The 21,680-nt window shown below is 35.7% G+C and overlaps 1 protein-coding gene across 3 annotated transcripts; it reads right to left on the reverse strand.

The window, feature by feature from the left end:
• Nucleotides 1-420: 420 nt before the first annotated feature.
• Nucleotides 421-21,311, reverse strand: LOC118279827 (aldo-keto reductase AKR2E4-like). 3 transcript variants are annotated; one of them, XM_050702761.1, is made up of 7 exons: nt 21,200-21,311; nt 5,143-5,235; nt 4,411-4,593; nt 3,758-3,874; nt 2,779-2,946; nt 1,780-1,980; nt 421-1,150 (listed from the first exon to the last, which is right to left on the reverse strand). In XM_050702761.1, exons 1-7 carry the CDS (start codon nt 21,284-21,286, stop codon nt 932-934), a joined length of 1,068 nt encoding a protein of 355 aa, XP_050558718.1. In that variant the 5' UTR covers nt 21,287-21,311; the 3' UTR covers nt 421-931. The 3 variants fall into 3 exon arrangements, with proteins under 3 accessions (XP_050558718.1, XP_050558720.1, XP_050558719.1); XM_050702763.1 differs by lacking the exon at nt 21,200-21,311 and adding an exon at nt 6,719-6,892; XM_050702762.1 differs by lacking the exon at nt 21,200-21,311 and adding an exon at nt 5,529-5,677.
• Between the last annotated feature and the right edge of the window lie 369 nt (nt 21,312-21,680).

The following is a 21,680-nucleotide window of genomic DNA, read 5'->3' on the forward strand; positions in this document are numbered from 1 at the left end:
TAAACACGTAAAAATTGTTCTATTTTTGTTGTTCAGTGCAGCTAATGTTATGCCTAGGCGTAGAAAGATGGGATAGGATAACGAAAGACAAACGATAGAATGATGATTGACTGACATTTGAGAATTTAAAGAATTTTAAAATGGTTTTAATCCACTATTCTGTTTTATATTCGCTTCGCTTCAAGCTTCCTTGTGCGAACTGCTAGGAAGTGGAATTCTTTGCCGGAGTCTGTGTTTCCTGATGGGTAAATATGGTATAACCCGGATGTCTTCAAAGCCCGAAAGAATAGGTTGCTTATGGACAGACGTGCTCCAATATATAATAGGCTGCATCATCACTTACAACCAGGCGAGATAGTGGGCAAATGTCGACCCATCAAAAAATATTTTGTTTCAATTGTACAATTAAAACACTGTATATTAATTTCATAATTTTTTATTGAAAAATAAATCTTATGAATATATTTTTAATGACATATAAATGGTGATAGTAATAATATAATAATTATTATTGTAATTTAAATATCGCAAAGGATACAAATTAATATTTATTAATTTTACCCATATGTATTAAAAATCTTATATCTAAAATACAGTCTTGAATTTGATCTCCTTAATCAATAAAAAACGTAGAAAATTGTTCATGATAACTTTTAAAATTACGCGCCAATATTTAATCTGTGACATGCACAAGTACCCTTAGTACGAGTTTGTTTTACGTTGAACGAAAACGAAACGAGAGCGCGTTCTGCGTTCTGATTGGCCGGCTCGAATAAACCAACCAATCAGAGCGTCGAACGCGCTAACGTTTTGATTACTTTAAACGTAAAAAAAACTCGTACTAAGGCTACCATTAACAAAAGTTGGCTAAATTGAGATCACAAATTTTTCGACATCAAAAAATGTAGCAGATCTCAAGTTAGGTACTAATTTAAGACCTAAAAGGATCAGGGATGGGGTTTGGGACCATTTCAAACGGATAAAACGGGTGTTTCTGCCAGAATGAAGGCAGGGTGTATCGAGTGTTGGAATTGAATTTGTTAATCTTTTCGATTTCGTCTTCGTTCAACTTGAAATCGAAAATGTTGATGTTTTCTAACAGTCTCTTTGAACTAACGGTCTTTGGGATCGGGACTACGTTCCTGTCGACCTGAAAAAACGAAAAACGGATTAGGCACGAGAAATATAGAATCTTTCTTTTTTGAGTTCAAATATTTTCCTTAAAAAGGATGATAAAGTAGAAACTAAAAATGCCTCTTTGGTCCAGTTCATTCCCGGGTCGGGCAAAGTATTACTGGCCTTTTTCGGTTTTTCGAAAATTTCTCAGTAGTAGCACGAAGTCTGGAATTGTGCCCAATATAATAATATGGCAATAGGCTCACCCCCTAGGACTTATGACACAAATGGTGAAAAATGCGTGTGCATTGTGTAGTGGCATTACGTGCCGTAGTGTGCGCTTCTGCCTACCCCTTCGGGGATAAAAGGCGTGACGTTGCATATAAATTAGAATTGTATGTAATTTCGAATCTTAAATAAAATCTAATATATTTTACAGGGGCGACCTAATTTAAGTCGTCGGCAGTATTTCCAAACCGATACGAACTTCAAACCTTTAAGAAAAGAGCATACTTCATTTTAAAAGGCCAGCAACGCATCCGTAGCTCCTCCGGTGTTGTGGGTGTCCATGGACGACGCTGATCGCTTACCATCAGGCGACTCGCCTGCTCGTTTGCCACGTATTGCATAAAAAAATTGGAGTGTAAAAGAAACTCTACTCACCAACCAACGCAACACAATTTGGGCAGGAGTCTTCTCGTATTTCTTGGCCAAAGACGTGAGAACCGGGTCATCCATCTTGGGCCCTGGGAACTCCATGCCAAACCTCTTGACGAGGGAACCGAAAGGACTGTAGCCCATGACTATGATGCCTTCATCCTTGGCGTAGGTGATCAGGTCTTCTTGGATAATTTGAGGATGAACCTGTGGACAGTACATTTACTTGAGTAATTAGAGTTTACAAGTAAGTTTATCGTGTGACGTGTGACTGAAGTATTTTTTTTTCATTTTTTTTAACGTTACCCCACATTAGGACTTTCTCCTGTGTCGTGGGTGCGTTTTCAAACATACAAGTTCACATGCACATGACACCCAGACCCGAAACAACAATTTGTGGATCACACAAAGAGTTGCTCCGTGCGGGAATCGAACCCGCTACCCGTTGCGCGGCAGCCAGTTGCCCAGCCACCGCACCAACCGTGCAGTCAAATGTGTATTAAAGGCCTAATCCTCTCATCATCCAGTCCTCAAATTCCTAACCGTCAATAGACTTTTTTTGAGCGGGGAAAAACACCTAATGACTTCTCCCGCCATGGCCAAGAGTTAGTGTCGGACGCTTACTGACTAAAAACCAAAACGTTCCTACCTCTTGCTTTTCGAGATGAAACCTCGGTAACCGGCTATCCAGTCCACAGCTCCGGATAACCCCCTAAAGGTTGGCAATGCATTTATAACTCCTATAGTGTTCAGGTGTCCACGTGCGGTGCCGATTGCTTACCATTAGGTGATCCTCCTTATTTTTAAGAGCCCACTGCTAACCAAAGGCCTTTTCTCACACGGAGAGGTACGGAGGTTTGAGCATTAAGCACCACGCTTGCTCAATGCAGTTTAACGATTTCAAACTTACATTATAAAAATTATAAGCCCAAGTTTCCTCACGACGTTTTCCTTCATCATTTGTCAGTGGTGTCTAAATAATCTTAGAGAGTAGGAACAACTTACTTCAATTTGCAAAGCGACGGGCTTAATGGTGCATTCCTGGAGGACAGTGGCGACTTGGAATTTGTTGAAGTTCGACAGTCCAATGGACTTGGTGTGTCCAAGCTTGACCATGTCTTCCATGGCGCGCCAGGTCTCCAAGTAATCAGTATCGGAGTGGCTGTAGTCCTCCTGGAAAAGGATATAGAATAGAAGTCAATTAAGAACAAGTTTCAAGTGTGGGAGAGCCATGCTTCAGCACGAATGGGCCGGCTCGACTGGATTGATACCACGGTCAACCGACGTGAAACAACGCTTGCGTTGTGTTAGTAAGATTACCGGGGGCCCAATTACCTCGTCCCAATCTTCCCAATCCCCGACTCCCTGACGACCCTAACCAAATTTCCAATTCCAAACATCCGAAAGGCCGACAACACACTTGTAGCACCTCTGGTATTTCCATGGGCGGCGGCAATTGCTTACCATCAGGTAATCTGTCTGCTTCTTTACTAGCTTATACCATAAAAAAAGTTATTGCAGCTGAGATGTATTATCAAGTCTAAATTCAAAGGTAATTATTTTGGAAAGGGCAAAGTATTATTACGGTTTTTAACTTCGCAAATTCTTAGTGACATCACAAATTTTATATTTACGCTCAGTATTTGAATTGCCCTCCTTTACAAATGTATTACAACATAATATATAAAAAAGTTAGAGCAGATATTTATAATCTGTCTTTAAAATAAGATATCTGAATGGAAAGCCGGAATTCTTCATCCAGTGATCAAGTAACCTATTTAGTATCCACTAGCTTCTGCCAGTGGCTTCCTCCGTATTTACGTGGAATAAAACATAGCCTATGTGTTATTCTAGACCATATTCTAACTCTCTTCCAAATTTCATCCTGATCCCTTCAGTCGTTTTGACTAAGCTCACAAACTTTCGCATTTATAACATTAGTAAGATCTCATCATCTCCCGACCTTCGAGGATCTGATACTCACATTGAGTCCAATAGGCCAGTGCATGAGGAAGAGGTCCACATAGTCCAGGCCGGTCTTGTTCAGAGTCTCCTTCATGGCGACAGCTACCTGCTCGCGTTTGTGGTGGGTGTTCCATAGCTGAAGACATAGAAAATTACAGAATAAGTATTAAAAAAATTTCACTTAAAACTAAGTGGGTCCTATGTAAGCTAGTATACTTGCTCTCAATCTATCTATCACATTTCATAAGATACACCCTGGGATTGGATAGACAGACAGATACACAGATCGAAAAAGATAATAAACCTTAAGGACACCGAGACGGTCTCCTGACGTGACGGTGACTGAATATTACATTGTTCTCACATAATTGAACCAACGAAACAATGTAACCAAGAATTGTATTGTGAACCTGATTGGAAAAGAGTAACCTATGGAGTTTCTTGCTCGTTCTTCTCCATAGGAATCTACACTTTGGAACGAGCAAATAGAGCAACTAGATTACTACATTTTTTATAATATTGTAATATTTGCTTTGATGTTCAAAAGTGTCTTCTTGGTGTATTTGACATTAATAATTTTGACTTTGACTTTGGAACTTAATAGCAGGGTCTTGTTTTTACCTCTTTAGGTACGAAACCATAACAAATTAATCTATCAGCCATCTCTCTCACCTTAGTAGTAAGGAACACATCTTCCCTCTTTATCACTCCCTCCTCGATCTTCATTCGGATGGCCTCCCCCACTTCCTCCTCGGTGTTGTAGATGGCAGCAGTGTCGAAGTGCCTGTAGCCGAGGTCTATAGCTTCCATCACTACGTTGCGGAGCTGTTTGTCTTTGGAAGTTACGGCACCACCCTGGAAATAAGAAAAAGACATACAAACATACATACATATCGTCACGCCTTTAATCCCCGAAGGGGTAGGCAGAGGTGCACAATATCGTACGTAATGCTACTGCGTACACCCGCATTTCACAATTTATGCTGTAAGTCCCATGTAATAGGTGGTGAACCTATTGCCATATACCGGGCACATTTCCAAAATACGTGCTACTACTGAAAATTTTTCGTAAAAACTAAAAAAGTCCAGTAGTATATCGCCCGACCCGAGAATTGAACCCGAGATCCACAGCAACCCTTACCATCCGGTAGTCGCACTTGCTACCACTCGGCCAACGAGGCAGTGTTAGTCACACATCCGTAGCACGCATCCATAGGACGCATTCATAACACACATCTTTCCACATTAAACAACATAACTTAGCTAATTCCGTTATCATCAGTGCTAAGCTACATATACCAATGAATATGATTAGTGGAAGCCAAACACATCCTCAGCAACGTTGTATAGCACAGCTCTGATGGAAAAGCACCCATAATAAGGAGGAGTATCTACTGTGTTTACCTTATCAAATCCCAAGTAGGTGCCGAGCGCGATAGCTGGCATCTCCCGGCCATCCAACATCTTCAACTTGGGGACATCTATGGTGGCACTCATCTGTAACAGTTAGGAAACTCATAAGATAATAAATAAAGTAACTGGGCTTCCTCTCTTTCACGTCGGTTTTCTGAGCCTCCCCCTTTCCAATCTTCCCAATCCCCGATTCCCGAACAACCTAAATTCCTAAACTCCTACCTAAATTCCTAACCCCAAAAAAGCCGGCAACGCACTTGTAACGCCTCTGGTGTTTCAAGTGTCCATGGGCGGCGGCGATTGCTTACCATCAGGTGATACGCCTGCTAGTATTTCATAAAAAAATAACTTACATATATTATTACATATATACGTACCCAGTATTTGTGCCGCCTAAGAATTGATAAAATAGATATCATTATATACTTAAACTACAGTTTTAATAGTTAAGTATTGCAAAATAAACAGGTTTGGATAAAACTATGTATCTTAAGCGTTGTATGTGTATTATCTACCTACTTGTGAAGAAGACAAGTAATTGAAGAAATGTCATGTACAAAGTCAAATCATTTCATTCAATCAGACCGAAATAGGGTAGATGACTAACTTTTATTACAATGTCCGTCTTGTATTGTGAATCAGATTAAAAAAGAGTAACCTATGGAGTTTCTTGCTCGTTCTTCTCCATAGGAATCTACACTTTGGAACGAGCAAATAGAGCAACTAGAGAACTGACCGACAGACAGACGTTATTAATATTATTATATTTGCTTTGACGTTCAAAAGTGCCTTCCTGGTCTATTTGAAATAAATGATTTTGACTTTGACTTTTACTTTTTGAAACATCTTTTTCTTTTTATTACGGAAACAAATACTCTCGAAGATATATTATTGTTTTGAAATATTGCGTGACGTCATTTCTAGGTACCTACGTTCTATAAATAGAAATGACGACTTAGCTCTCACTCCTTGATGAACTTTGATTCGTTTTATCTAAGTGTTGCTTTCTTGTAGGACAAAATAAAAAAATACGTGTCTAATATGTTTTCATTGCCTAACCGACGGACTAAATAGATATTTAATTTTTATACCCCGTCATCATCCCTATTGTACTTTTGAATCACAATATAATATTATAAATGTGAAAGTTTGTTTGTTTGGATGTTTTTCGCTAATCACGCTGAAACAACTGATTCGATTTTGATGAAATTTTGTATATAGATAGAGTAAGTAGGATACTTATCCCACGGGGACGCGGGCGAAGCCGCTGACAGAACCTAGTGTCAAATAAATATAAAAATCTGTCTCGTCTTTCTGTCTCTGCGTCCTTTAGTGAATCTATTTAACCATTTCAAATTGTATAACCCCACAACCAACAGGACGCTTCGTATTATAATTAACTTTATAACAACAAAAAATAAACACGAATTTGACTACGTGCCTTCAAAAAAATGCTCACACACTATCCCTAAGGGGTGAGTAAAAAACTTATTAAAAAACCGCTTCTCATCTCTAACAACGAAAACAGAAAAAAAAACAAAAACGAAAATCTTTAACATTTACGCACCTTTAAAATCTCGATAATCTTCCTTCGTTAAAACGAAACTATTTTATATTTGTTCACAATAATATTATTATACACTTTAAAATATAAAACTTTGTTAATACAAAATAACTTTTTTTAAATTTGTCAACACAACCGCTCAGCGCAGACGCAAGACTGTAAATGGGAACTGCAACTAACATGAGTTTTGTAAAAATGACGCTTCTAACACTACTCCATAATCCAGGGCCGGGTGAAGCGGATGCGGGGCCCCTGGCAAATGTGAACATGGGGGCCCTTGAGTTACATTGTCTATTGAAATTTAGGATTTCTTTTTTATATTTGATGGCTATTATTTTTTATATTTGATATCTCGCCTGGTGATAACTTATGATGCGACCTAAGATTTTTTTTTATTTCTTTTTATGGGACAAGCCCGCTACAACCTCCCATACCACTGCAACTCCTGTAAGCCAGGATCTACAGTAGATACAACCATGAAAACACCGGAACACTTAAGTCCGGCGCGTCCCAGGGACAAGAATGAATCTTGGATCCCGAAACGAAATCAATCAGAAGATTATTAGAGGAGAAGATTATTTATTTCTTATTAGTAGATTTTTGATTTATAGTTTTTTGTTGATTTGGGCTCCCATATGTCGCGGGGCCCGTAGCATTTGCTGCCCCCTGCTACATGCCTAATCCGGCACTGCTATAGTCGATAACTCATGTGTGCGTCCCTTGTAGGGTTGTCACTCAGTAAAAAATATTTTAGTATGCAGGATTTAAACAATAGATGATAAATCAAGATGTGCATATTACATATTATGTTAATTTCTTTAAAAAATGTATTTAAATATGTTCTGAATTTACGTTTCCATAGAAATTGTTTAAAAAAAAATTAGTGCATAGTCAATTTTAGAGCATTTTATTCGAAGATTTTTGATGCTGTTGCTGTTTTGTTTGATTTTGTTGCTGTTTGTCCAACTGTTTGCTGTTGTGGAGTGACAGCAGAGAAGACAGTATCCTTAGTACAAGTTTACTTTACGTTTAAAGTAATCAAAACGAGAGCGTCTTCGGATTGGCCGGCTCGAATAAACCAACCAATCAGAGCGGTTTCGATTACTTTAAACGTAAAGCAAACTCGTTCTAAGGGTTGAGAATACAATTTGTCACCATTCCTACTCATCCTGCAAAAAAGAACCGACTTAAGTACTGCATATTTAGCAGAGGTCGGGCAGCAGCGCTCTCTGATAAATCTAAACTTTTTAAACTGCAATCTCCAACGGCGCCTGCCTAAAAATTGCGGCAAAAAGTTGTAAGAGAAGTAATACCTTTATAAGTTTTTAAACTGACATGGTCACTAACACTAATATTAGAACTTGAGACAGGATATTTACCATGTTTATTTATGTCTATGTGTTTCCAATATTTCGGTACTATTGCAAGCGCCATGATCACAAATGAACTGGAGTAGATGCGGGTTGATGTTTATGAGTATCTCATCCTATCTTAAGTTCTAAGTATACCTTTGTTTTCTACTACTATATAGTGATCTACTGTAGTCATCTAGAATTCATTAGAAAAACTATCTACACAAAATGGGTTCCTGGATTCAAAGCCAAAATGTGACGTGTTTTCGAGTGAAAGACGATTATTTTTGTCGGAATGCTTGAAGTTATGCGAAAGAAATAGATGAGCGATAGTAACTAGTAAATAAAAATGATTTTTACCGAATTCAAAAAAGGAGGAAGTAGGTATATATGTACTTACTATGTTCGGACATTTGTTTTTTTTTATGTTATTTGTTCACCGATTACCTCACCAAACGAGAGCCGATTTTCAAAATTATGTAGCGAGCGTTCTATTCAATTATGTATTTATGTCTCTGTTTGTTAGTCTCGCTAAAACTCGTGAACGGCTGGACAGATTTGGCAAATTTTGGTCTTATATTAAAAAGAAAAGACGCCTTGAGTTGTTTTTTTTTTAGATATTTTTTATTTTTAATATTTTTTATGTTGTAAATATTTATTAAATTTATTTATAATTTATATTAGTTTTTAATTCCTTTTTCTAGGTATTTTTAAGTTGCAAATAATGTGTGAGTAAACGTTACATTTATTAAATTAAATAACCTAACTTTTTCTTTTGCAATCATGACAGCCCTACCAACTGCACTCACACAGACACCCCTCTAATATCCTTACCAACTTCGATAGCGGGGTGACTAGCAATCACCCCTGACATTCCTGTTTATTTTTTACGCTACCATGCCCTACCCCAACTTGTTCTCATGTGTTGCGTGCGTGGGTGCGTTTACAAACACATGCTTAGTTGACTCGCCGATCAACAATTGGGTAGTATCCTCAGTCAAAAATAAATTATTACAACTTTTCAATACAATAAAATATTCAAAAATAATCACACTCTCATTCATAAATTTGATGAACTACTTAATTTTCGATTTTTTCTAGCTAAATTTCTAGAAATAAGTCTGCTATTTGACGTAAATATCTGATCACGTCATAATAGAGTATTTCATACAAAGTTCATAGAAAATATCGTTTTTGACGTTTCGAAAAAAGTATTGAATTTGACTAGTGGGAAACTAGCCTATTGTGGATAGCACACATGGACACATTGATTGTAAGTTGTGCAGTAGTTGTTTGCATTGTTTAAATGTAGGTTGAAATTGTAGTTTAAGCTGGTAAAATTATATTTTTATGGTCTTATCCAGGTTTTGATATAGGTATATACAGTAAATATAATTGGAGACCACTTATATGATTTACTTAAATGAAACTACAAGTTGTAGGTACTTGTCCACAGAAGCATAATACAATTAAATATTTCAACGAAAACCGAAAATTAAATAAATAAATTTTACATAATGAAATTAATCAAGTATTAAATTCTGTGTTTTTTGATCACAGAAGAGCTGTAGTGTTGTACGTTGTCTAGGAATATGAATTTTTACAGTGTTTAAATTAGCTCAAAGAGAATAATGCACGTTTTGGCTTAACGGGGCTCTGGTTCGAAGAGCTAGATTAAGAGCGGGATGTTTTTTCGTCAGTAACAGTCTGACTCTCTCAGAAGCTATTGGATGATTTTTCCCCCTCAATAAAGAGCCCCACGTGAGGTCTGACTGTCTGAGGTCGAGAGTCAGACATCACTCTTACTGACTCACCATGACGTTCCTACTCCTGCTTCAAGATAATGACTGCAATTGAACATATGAATCATTGTTAATACATATTTATTTACTTTGATACTATGATTCATGTTGATAACATTTGTTTGTTTAAAATATCGTAAGGCGTTGGATGCAAAGTTTTTTTAAGGGTAGAAAATCATTCAATGTCTTCTCTCTTGGGCGAGGCGAGAGGGAGTTTCAGACTATATATGTATAAGATTATTCTCTAATTATAGGGTTGAAGAATAAACTCGCGTTGCTTTGTAAATGAAGAATTTTATTTTTACACATTTTATAACAAAAATAACATCTTAAAACTTACATTGATTCATTTACAAGTGCATAACAAAATCAAAATCAACCTGTAAATGAAGAAACGACAATTAAAGTTTATTCTTAGATATCTCTTTCTTCACAATTGTGAGTTACATTTTAAATAAAGAAATATTTAACTAAAATAACATCCATCTTTTCTTTAATAGAAAAATAATCTTGACACCCAATGTCACATTTACCACAAACAAAATAAAATAAAATAGGTTTCATTCAAACTAAAAATTAAAGAAAATAGTATAGTATTTTACTTTACATCTCCCCCCTTGGAAAAGAAAATCTATAAAAGTGGAAAAGAAAATCTATAAATATACGGATACTGGAACAAGCTTCGTGACATGAAATAAATTTGACTCAGTTTTCTTGTGCCCAGTATCAATTCTATATATTGATTTGGATATTTTTTCTATAATCTGAAAAGGACCAATTCTCAAATGATCTAATTTTTTTCTGTTCAGCTTATTGCCATTTTCCACATACACCATATCACCAACATTAAATTCATGGTATTCTCTATTCTTATCAAATAATATTTTGTTGTAATTGTGAGATTTTATTGTATTTTCTAGAGCTGTTGTTCTATCTCTTATCCAGTCTTGTTGTGTTTTTTCTTCCTTCAACTCTTTAGGTAAAATCGTAGCATCTGTACCATATAAAAGATAACTTGGTGAAAAACCAGTAACTGAGTGAATAGTTTTATTATATTTTTCTACACATTCATGAGCTATTTTTGTCCAAGCTCGTGTATTTTCCTCTTCATTAATTTTACATCGAATTTTGTTTACCAATGTTTGGTTTAACCTCTCATTAAGACCATTGGAGAATGGCGCATTTACTGCTGTGAATATCATTGGAATCTGTTTTTCCGCTAAGAATCTCTTAAATTCTTTTGAATTTATTCCAGGGTACTGATCGGTGAGAATCATTCCGATATTATCTGTTTCTGATATGTTTGTAACCAGTTTTATAAAATCATTTGCTCCTTGGGTTTTTGAAGTCAGGACAAATGCGTATCTTGTAAAATGATCTACCAGTAGATGTAAATATTTCTTTGTAGACCTTGATCCTCCAAAACCTCCAATTGTGTCTATAGAGACTATTTCAAATGGCTTCGTGGCCGGACCTAAGTGTGACATAAATCCAATTTTCCCTTGTCCTCTTGATTTATTTTTTATACAAATCTCACAATTCTTACTTATTTTTTTGATATTTTCCGTCAAATTTCTAGCTATGTATAGTGGACTAAGTGTTTTCTGCATCTGTTTGATTCCAATATGACAAAGGTTCTTATGTACTTTATTTATAAGTTCTATGCTGAATTTCTCTGATAGCATTATTTTTTCCTTGTTCCTGACTTTTTTATAGTATATATTTTGTTTTTTTATCATTCTGTCTTTATTCTTTTGTATTTCTTCATTTTTATTTTGATCTATTAAAATATCCTGCAGGTTAATTACATTTACAATCCTCAGTTGTTCATCTTTGTTCTCATCTGATCCCAATACAGGGTTTCTACTAAGACAGTCTGCTTCTAAATTGTCTTTTCCCGGAGCATATTTAATATTAAAATCATATTGTGACAGGTAATACATCAAATCACCTAATTCTTCGTCGGTCCTTGATTTCAAATTCATGTTTTCCAGTGGCTTGTGGTCTGAATAAACTGTAAATGACTTACCTATCAGCCAGTATTGCCAGTATCGTACTGCTTCTTTAATTGCCAAACACTCTAAGTAAATGGCTTTTTTCTTTTTTTGGGTTCCATTTAACTTCTTTGAAAAGTATGCCACTGGTTTTTCTCTTCCATCAGGTTGTATCTGTTTCAATATAGCTCCAACTCCTTCTATTGATGCATCAGTGTAAATATTTATTGGCAAGTTTGGATCGTATATTTCTAAAACTGGTTGTGAACAAAGTAAAGCCTTTATCGTATTAAATGCTTTTTCACATTCATGGGACCAAATGAATTGTTGATTTTTCCTTAACAAATTATGTAGTGGATCTAGTATAGTTGCACTATTTGGTATATATTTGTGGTAGAAGTTTATTTTTCCCAAAAATTGTCTAACATTTTTCTGAGTCTTCGGAGTTGGAAAATCCTTTATTGATATTAGATTATCCTTAATCGGTTTTACAGTATTATTTTGTATTATATGACCCAAGTATTTTACGGTATCTGATGCGAAATTGCATTTGGTAAATTTCAATCTAAATCCTTCTAATTGTATTGCTTCTAACAGTTGTTCTAAATGGTTTACATGTTCTTCAAAATTCCGAGAAAAAACTAATATGTCATCAATATAGTTTACTGTAAAGCTTGTAAGATTGTATTTTCTTAGTATACTACTGAGTATTCTTTGAAAAATTGCTGGTGAGGTCTTCAATCCAAATGGCAAACAAGTCCATTGGAAATGTCCTTCTTGTGTTATAAATCCTGTCTTTCTTCTATCTTCAATTCGTAAAGGAATAGCCCAAAATGCAGAATTTATGTCTAAAGCTGTAAAATACATACAATTTCTAGTTTTTTCCATTAGATCTTCAATTAAAGGGAATGGTTGGGCTTGAGGTACCACTATTTTATTTAGTTCTCTGAAGTCAATACACAATCTTGACTTCTTATTTTCTTCTCTTTTAAAGGCTAATGTCACCGGTGCCGCAAATGGACTGTATGATTCTTCTATAAGTTTATTGTCTAGTAGGTTAGCTATTTGTTTTTCTATTTCTTTTTTGTCTTCTATAGTGCATTTGTAAGGCCTCTTACAGCAGTATTTATCTACTAATAAGTCTATTCTGGCTTCATACCCATTCACAGTTCCTATATCGTATTTATCCTTGGCAAAAACCGATTTATATTTTTGTATTAATTTATAAATTTTTTCCCTTTTATCTTCTTCTAAATGATTTACTTTTATTTCAAATTCCTTTTCTTTAATATGTTCATTAAAATTAATCTTATATTCCTTTACATATTCTTTACTTTCATTTTTTTTCTTGTATATCTCTTCCTCTTGTTTTATGTTTTCTTGACGTAAGTATTGTTTTTGAGTTATTTTTAACTCCTCATTTTGTATCAACTCGTATGCCTTTATCATGTCTAATCCTATTAAAAAATCATATTTGAAATTTGGTTCATCAATGACGTAAACATTTACATTTTCTTCTTTTTCGAAAATTTTTATTTTTAGATTTGTCAAACCACTGGTCTTCTTCACACCATTAATTGTAACTAAATTTTCTTCATTTGCATTATTTTTCTTGGTTTTTAATTTTAATAATTTGGAATTAATGAGAGAAACATTCGAACCTGAATCATATACTCCATATATTTCCAATTTATCATTTATTAGTAGTTTGACTCTTATTAATGGTGTTACTATTAGTTTTTTTGTTCGTTTTCATTTAACTCTGCTTCAATCACTGAATTATTCACATGCCTTATAGATTTTCTATCAAATGTATTGTCATCTTTAACCTTAAACCAGCATGCAGCTTCGGGGTGGTAACGAGTACCTTTATTAAGCTTTTCGCATGTTTTGCATGGAGTACGTTCCTCAATTTTGTTATTTATCTTTTGATTTTCGAATTTTCTATAGACCCCATTCCTATTTTTATTTACCAAATGTTCATACTTTCTCACTTCATTGAATAGGTCTACTGTATCCTTCATTGCTTCTCTATTTATCTTCTCCCGCACAAATCCAGGTAAACCTGCAGCAATTAAATCCACCAGCGTACCTGTATCTATTGATCTTCTCATGTCCAGAATAAGTTTTTCCTTTTTAATAGCATAGTCCACCAATGAACCATCCTTGTATTTAAAAAAAAGGGCATAAGTCACTTGGTTCCAGCCTTGATTCGCAAATGATTCACAGAACTTATTTTTCCATATCTGCCAGTCAGAGTTTAGTGTTAACTTTATAATCATAGAACTGTACCAATCAACACAACTTTTGTCCATGAATAGTCTTAGTATTTCAATTTTTTTCTCATCTTCCAAAATGTCAAAACGTAAACATTCTTTTTCAAAAATATCAATCCATTGGTTTGGGTTTGTATTTTTACTTGTAAATTTTTCAATCACAAACTTCTCTGCAATATATTTTAGATTCTGTTTTTTTTGATCTTGCGTGTTCTCAATCAATTTTGCAAATAATTTTTCCAATGAATCTGTATTTTTTTCTAATCCTCCAGATGTTTGCTTTTGTTCAATTTCTTCTAGATATTGCTCTCCAAATTGTAAATTACCATCTTCATCTATGTATACTTTTCTTAGTTCATCTGACATTGTCATCCAAACTTTTCTCGTTTGATGTCTTTTCTTTAAACTATTTTTCACTTTATTATACGCAGCTGTCTTTATTAACTCTTTATGAAGACTAACAGACTGTAGTTCTTCCGGTATAACAAACACTTTTTCATCTTTTGTTGTTATTGAGGTTACACAACAGACATTTGATTTCCCATCACTCGCTGGCATTAAAGCAAATTCGAAACGTAGCTGATCCATATTTTGCTTTATTTATTTAGGTATTTCAATAAACAAGATTGTCGTTTTATAAGATTATTCTCTAATTATAGGTTTGAAGAATAAACTTGCGTTGCTCTGTAAATGAAGAATTTTATTTTTACACATTTTATAACAAAAATAACATCTTAAAACTTACATTGATTCATTTACAAGTGCATAACAAAATCAAAATCAACCTGTAAATGAAGAAACGACAATTAAAGTTTATTCTTAGATATCTCTTTCTTCACAATTGTGAGTTACATTTTAAATAAAGAAATATTTAACTAAAATAACATCCATCTTTTCTTTAATAGAAAAATAATCTTGACACCCAATGTCACATTTACCACAAACAAAATAAAATAAAATAGGTTTCATTCAAACTAAAAATTAAAGAAAATAGTATAGTATTTTACTTTACATATGTATACCCACCCAAAACATAAATGTGAAAGGCTGCCAAGTTCGATAATATTGGAATGTTTCGCCTATAAAAGAAGTGAGATCTAAATAAGTACCAAGTTCCATACACAGACCTCAGTTAAAAATGATATAACAAGTTGGAAAGTTTTCACACACTTTGTTATAAACCTATTAAACGCAATGCGTCAAGTATATAATTTTCTATTAAAACTTGCCAAGTTATATCATTTTTAACTGAAGTCTGTGTATGGAACTTGGTACTTATTTAGATCTCACTTCTTTTATAGGCGAAACATTCCAATATTATCGAACTTGGCAGCCTTTCACATTTATGTTTTGGGTGGGATTTCATTTATTTTTGTAAGGTTTATTTTCTTTTTTCTTATTTTACTTTACTTTGACTAAATACAAACCTTCATAACGAATTTTAGGTCGGTACGACCATTGGAAGATATAGATAATTTTTTTGTTTTAGTTCCTTAGGGGTATGATTTTACACCTTCATTATTTTTAAAACCGACTCACACTTGGCCATTTTCAGATTTTTTCCTTTACCTTGACCTAAAGACCTACCTCCATGCCAAATTTCAAATCAATACGACCATTGGAAGTGGTCTAGGTTTTTGATGAGTGAGTGAGTCAGTCAGTCAGTGAGTGTATAGTAAAAATAGCGATTTTCTGACGTCGATGTCTCAAGACCTACAATAGGTACATTTATGAAATTTTGTATTTTAGATAAGTAAGTAAATCTCGACAGATCCTAGAAATTTCATATGCGTAGATAAAATAGATTTTGAGTTATAGGTGGGTCGAACTTGGCCCGAAACGGTTCGTGTAATATAACCCACGGCCGGTGTGTCGGTTTTTTGCTCGAACTTGGCGGACACACTGCCGTGTGTCTAGATCGTCACGCCTTTTAACCCCGAAGGGGTAGGCAGAGGTTGACATTATAGCACTGTACGTATAATGTACACCAACTTTTCACCATTTGTGATATAAGTCCCATGTAGTAGGAGGTGAGCCTGTTGCCGGGCACTTTTCCAGACTTCTTGCTACTACTGAGAAATAGTTTTGACCCCTTGCCCGCCCGGCAGTCGCACTTATACGACCACTCAGCCAACGAGGCAGTCTACGTTTGTTTGAGGCTCGGGACTAATTTATCAGGTCCTTTTACCTCCTAAAACCGAGAAGTTCAGTAAAGAACCTCTTTAGACCTCGTTAGTCCGCCACCCACGTAAAGAGAATTGGGTGTCAAATCAATGTATTTAACCGACTTCATTAATATTTAGTCCGCCATATCACTACAATAAATAAAGCGTACCTAGGTATAAACCTACATTACCTGAGCACATACCTTTGTAAGTAAACATCGAAAGGGATTGTAAACAATTTATTTAAGGTCATCGCTCGTCCTTGCAGGCAAGATACTCTCAAACAACAACATGTTTATTTATTTATTTGTTGTTTGTTATTTTAAGATCTGATTGCATTTATTTTATGGTATCAGCCGGTAAACGAGCAGACGGATCACCTGATGGTAAGCGATCGCCGCCGCCCATGGACGCCCGAAACACCAGAAGCGTTACAAGTGCGTTGCCGGCCTTTTGGGGGTTAGGAATTTAAAGGTTGTTAGGGAATCGGGAAAAGGGAAGGGGGTAATTGGGCCTCCGGTAACATCGAAGCAGGAATAAGAACGAGGTAGTGTTTAGTCAGTAAGAGTCTGACACTCCCTCTCACCTCACCCAAGGTAAGAGAAGTCATTGGATGATTTTCCATCCTCAAAAAAGACTAGAATTGCCCCCTATATCGTGGGTTAACTAGATTTTTTTCAGGCACTCAGGAAGACTATTACTTTTATATAGGTACACGCCTGTCTTCCATGGGAGTAGACAGAGAATGAAACGCCGATTGCTATGAATCTTTATAGACCACTTTCGCTTCATCAGTCAGGAATCAGTCTTTTCATGCATGCTCGTCGGTTAATAGTACTTTTAACATTCGTTAAAATTATTACTGACAACATAATTAATATCTGGAATTACCGGCTAGTATTTCGCATTTGTCATTGTAGGTATTACTGATAAATCGAAAAGTGAATGACTTCTCAACAAGATAAATAAATAATAAACAACGTAGACCGTACTACGATAAAATTAGGTACCTATTCATATCACACTGTCTATTTAAATCTATGTTTTTAAGTGTGGAAGGATGAGCCGGCTCGACCGGAGTGATACTAGTCTACGGCCTTACAGAAAACCGACGTGAAACAACGTTTGTGTTGCGTGTCGTTGAATGAGTAAGGTTACAGGAGGCCCAATTACCCCCTTCCCAATTCCCGATTCCGAAACAACCCTTAAATTTCTGACCCCAAAAGGCCGGTAACGCCGTTAGTGTTTCAAATGTTCATGGGCGGCGGCGATTGCTTACCATCAGGTGATCCGTCTGCTCGTTTACCGGCTTAAAAACCATAAACACGCTATCTTACAAACATTCGCATTTATAATATTAGTAAGATTAGGTAATTATGAAGTAAGTAGAAAGATAAATTAATATTGTTTATGTTTGGTAGTTTATTAAACTTGAACTGATTAGAATATATTTAATGATGTCTGAAATTATTTAACTTTCTTATAATCATGTTTTGTTTTATCTTTGTAGTTTTATAACTTTACTAGCTTCTGCCAGAGGCTTCGTCCACGTTACCGTGAAATTAAAAACCGGCCAAATGCGAGTCGGACTCGCCCATGAAGGGTTTCGTACCAGCAAGTAGATGACATGATATAAAAGTTATTTTATAACTTGTCAAGCTGGCCCGTTCGTGACGAAGCGTGGCTCTCTCATACTTGAAATCACGTCAAAATACCCCATGCCCGGCAACTACGTTTGCAACTACTCGACCAACGCGGCTATCTAGTTTAAATCCAAATTACAATGTTAAGTCTTAATTGTCATATTTTCATGCAAAAATTACAAAACTAATTTACTTTATAATTAGTCTCAATTAGGCTAATAAAAACAGGAGATATTTCCAGCAAAATGTGAAAAGTAGAGGTGCACATATTTTTGTCGTTAAGTAACATGGAGTGTGAAAATAATACTCGCCCTATTACTAAAAATCTTTATGATTTATTATATTATCTATTTACATACATATTTAACCTCACGCCTGTCGCACATGGGGGTAGGCAGAGACAATAGACCGCCAATTACTACGAATCTTACATGTGTACTTTTTTTCATGCATACTCGTCGGTTAAGGATTCTTTTAATAGACAAAAGCATTAATGGTCAAAATTGCATCAGAATAATCCAACCACAGTTGATTCACAAGATCGCTGCTTATTAAAATAATAGGGATATACACTAATTTTCTAAAATATCGAAATAGTTATTATTTCTTGTTTACTGAATTTAGTAGGTATGCATAGAAAATTACAAGAAGTTATATAGATTCAGTAAATATGTAATACGTAATGACATAACAAAACAAACTTACTTTCGCATTATTTGTAGCCGCTACTGGGCTCCTGTGGGTCATAGCGTGATGTTTTATAACCTATAGCCTTCCTCGAAAATGGCCAATCCGATACATAAATATTTTTTGCAAATCGAACTTAAACGAGATTAGCACAAATACTCTTAATTAGAACTTTATATTATTACATACTTAAGATAATGGTTGTATACAATGTGATAGGCGTGGGACTTCTAACCCGTTAAGGCTGAGCACTACATCTAATTTTATCGACAAAAAAAATAATACGGGGGTTGAACCCCTAATTGAAAATATAGGAAAATAGTGATTTTTTCGGTAAGAATAATTCACAAATTATTTTTTTCTCACCAAAACATTATCAAACATATGAAAAAAGTAATGAATTAGTTAGCCAAGGTTATTAGCTACCGTTTGTCGTTTTTTCAAGTCGTTGGACCAAGTTTCTACGACGCATACAACCTTTGATATCAAAAAAAGTAAAAAAAATATTAAAATGGCCATAATTTTTAGGGGGAGGGGATTCGACCCCTTCGACCCAGGACTTTTGTCGTTAAAATTAGATGTAGTATTCAGCCTTAACGGGTTAGAAGTCTCGCCCCTATCACATTGTATACTTATTACTAGCTTTCAGCCCGCGGCTTCGCCCACGTGTAATTCGGTTATATATAGCGTTTTTTAATGATCTCGACAGGGCTTTTTCTTCCACAGGCTGAAATCTTGGTATTCCAGGGAAATCAAGGGCAAACCTCAAATTTACAGGCAATTACGTTTTTGACAATTTCATAGATCTGTTTAAGTATTTGCGTCTGATAGTCATCATCCCATGTGAATGAGCTGATGATGGAAGGTACAACTCCTCAACGGTTAGGAGTTGAAAGAAAATTCTTACGAAGTTATACGTACATGTGAGGCTATTAGGTTGACCTGATAATAAAAAGTAAATCTCATTAACGTTAAGAATTTAGGTGAAAATGGATGCGGACAAATTTCGTCTCTTCACTGGTTTCCTTTTAGCTGTTTGTATGGGTAGTGTTAACACAAAATAGGGATTTAAAGGCGTGATGTTATTAATGTTATGCATGTATGTACATAATTATGTATGTTATTATGTATGTTAAAGAGAAGACTGAAAGTTGTCATACAAAGTCTTTTTTTTAAGGATGGGAAATCATCATATGACCTCTCCCGCTCTGGGTGGAACGGAAGGGAGTGTCAGACTTTTACTGACTAAAACCCACCTCGTTCCTTCAGTTGCCCTTTGCGTTCCGGGGCCACGGTATCTCGTTAGAACTTTCCCGCAGCCCCGGCTCAGTTTATCCCGTTTCCCCCCCCTTGGGGGTTGACATTTCAAAAATCCCTTCTTAGTGCTCACTTATGTTACTAAAGGAACCTCTGTTCAAAATCTCAGACTCCTATACCGAGCGGTTTCGGCTGTGCGTTAATAAATCAGTCACCCAATCGCCCCCCTAAATCACGATTGGAGGGTAGTTTGAAAAAACTTATAATGTGAAACATATTTACTTGCCTATGTACGTGTTCATGCCAAGTTTCAAGTTTATAAACCCAAGGAATAAGATTTTTCATAGAAACGTTTTTACCCCTTTTCCCCCCTTGGGGGTTGAATTTCCAAAAATCCTTTCTTAGTGCTCCCCTACATATCCCAAGGAACCTACATTCCAAATTTCAGCTGTCTACGACCAGTAGTTTCGACTGTGCGTTGTCTGGCAGTCAGTCACTCAGTAACAGAAGAGTTTTATATATATAGATAATTGTGATTTAAAAATAAAACAACCATCAAAAACATCCTGTAAAAAAGCCCAAGTCTCGCACCTCAGTTTTTCTACCGTAAAAAGTTGTGAGATCCATGTAATACCAAGTCGGTTATTTTATTTAGTCCCTACTTAAGGGACCTTCTGTCTTAAGTTATTATGTAAATTGTTATCATATAGATAATATTACATCACTACATAATACAAAACAAAGTCGCTTCCTCTATCCCTATGTCCCTTTCTATGCTTAAATCTTTAAACTACGCAACGGATTTTGATGCGGTTTCTTTAATAGATAAAGTGATTCAAGAGGAAGGTTTATATAGATAATAATAGGTACATGACATGCATAATATATCACTACTGCACCCATGCGAACCTGGGGTGGGTCGCTAGTTACATTATACGTTTTAAATAAAATAGATCGACTTGGTCATCGTAATTCGTAATCATGAAGTAGACTAAACAATATAATATTGTGACTATAAAACGCAACGTCATGCCTTTTATCCCCGAAGGGGTAGGCAAAGGTGCACATTACGACAAGTAATGCACTATACAATGTACACCCACTTTTCACCATTTGTGTTAAAAGTCCCATGTAATAGGGCTATATACCGGGCGCAATTCCAAACTCCGTGCTATTACTGAGAAAATTTCGAAAAACCGAAAAGAGCCCAGCAATACTTTGCCCGACCCGGGAATCGAACCCGAGACGTCTAGTCCGGCTTGTATTGTGACTTAAAAATAAAATAATAATTGTATAAAATGAACTCACAGCTGTGTAGCAGACGAGCAACAAGATAATACTGATTCGCGACATGTCGCCTCTCGTAATGATTCGCAGCATCGCGCGTTGTTTCATTTATATTCGCGGTCCGTGTTATTTTTTTTTATAACAACAACATACTTAGCTTACGTTGTGTGTGACTAAATTTTAGGATACGCGGTGACATATTTGGCTGAATGGAGGTGTATTTTGTATTTTTTTTTTTTTAGTTTGTAGTTTTTAGTAATATGCATTCTTGTCTTTGCATGGAATACCATTCTAAAGGTCCTAAGCCCTATCATGATCGGAGCTTCGGACTACCTAACGGGTTTACCGGGGCTCCGGCTCGACGGGCAGGAGTAGGAACGGGGTGGTTTTTAGTCAGTAAGAGTCTGACACTCCCTCTCGCCTCACCCAAGGCGGGAGAAGTCATTGGATGATTTTCCCCCTCAAAAAAGCCCTATTATGATCATCATCATCATCATCAACC

The sequence above is a fragment of the Spodoptera frugiperda genome, chromosome 22, assembly GCF_023101765.2.
Source record: "Spodoptera frugiperda isolate SF20-4 chromosome 22, AGI-APGP_CSIRO_Sfru_2.0, whole genome shotgun sequence".
Taxonomy (NCBI): domain Eukaryota; kingdom Metazoa; phylum Arthropoda; class Insecta; order Lepidoptera; family Noctuidae; genus Spodoptera; species Spodoptera frugiperda.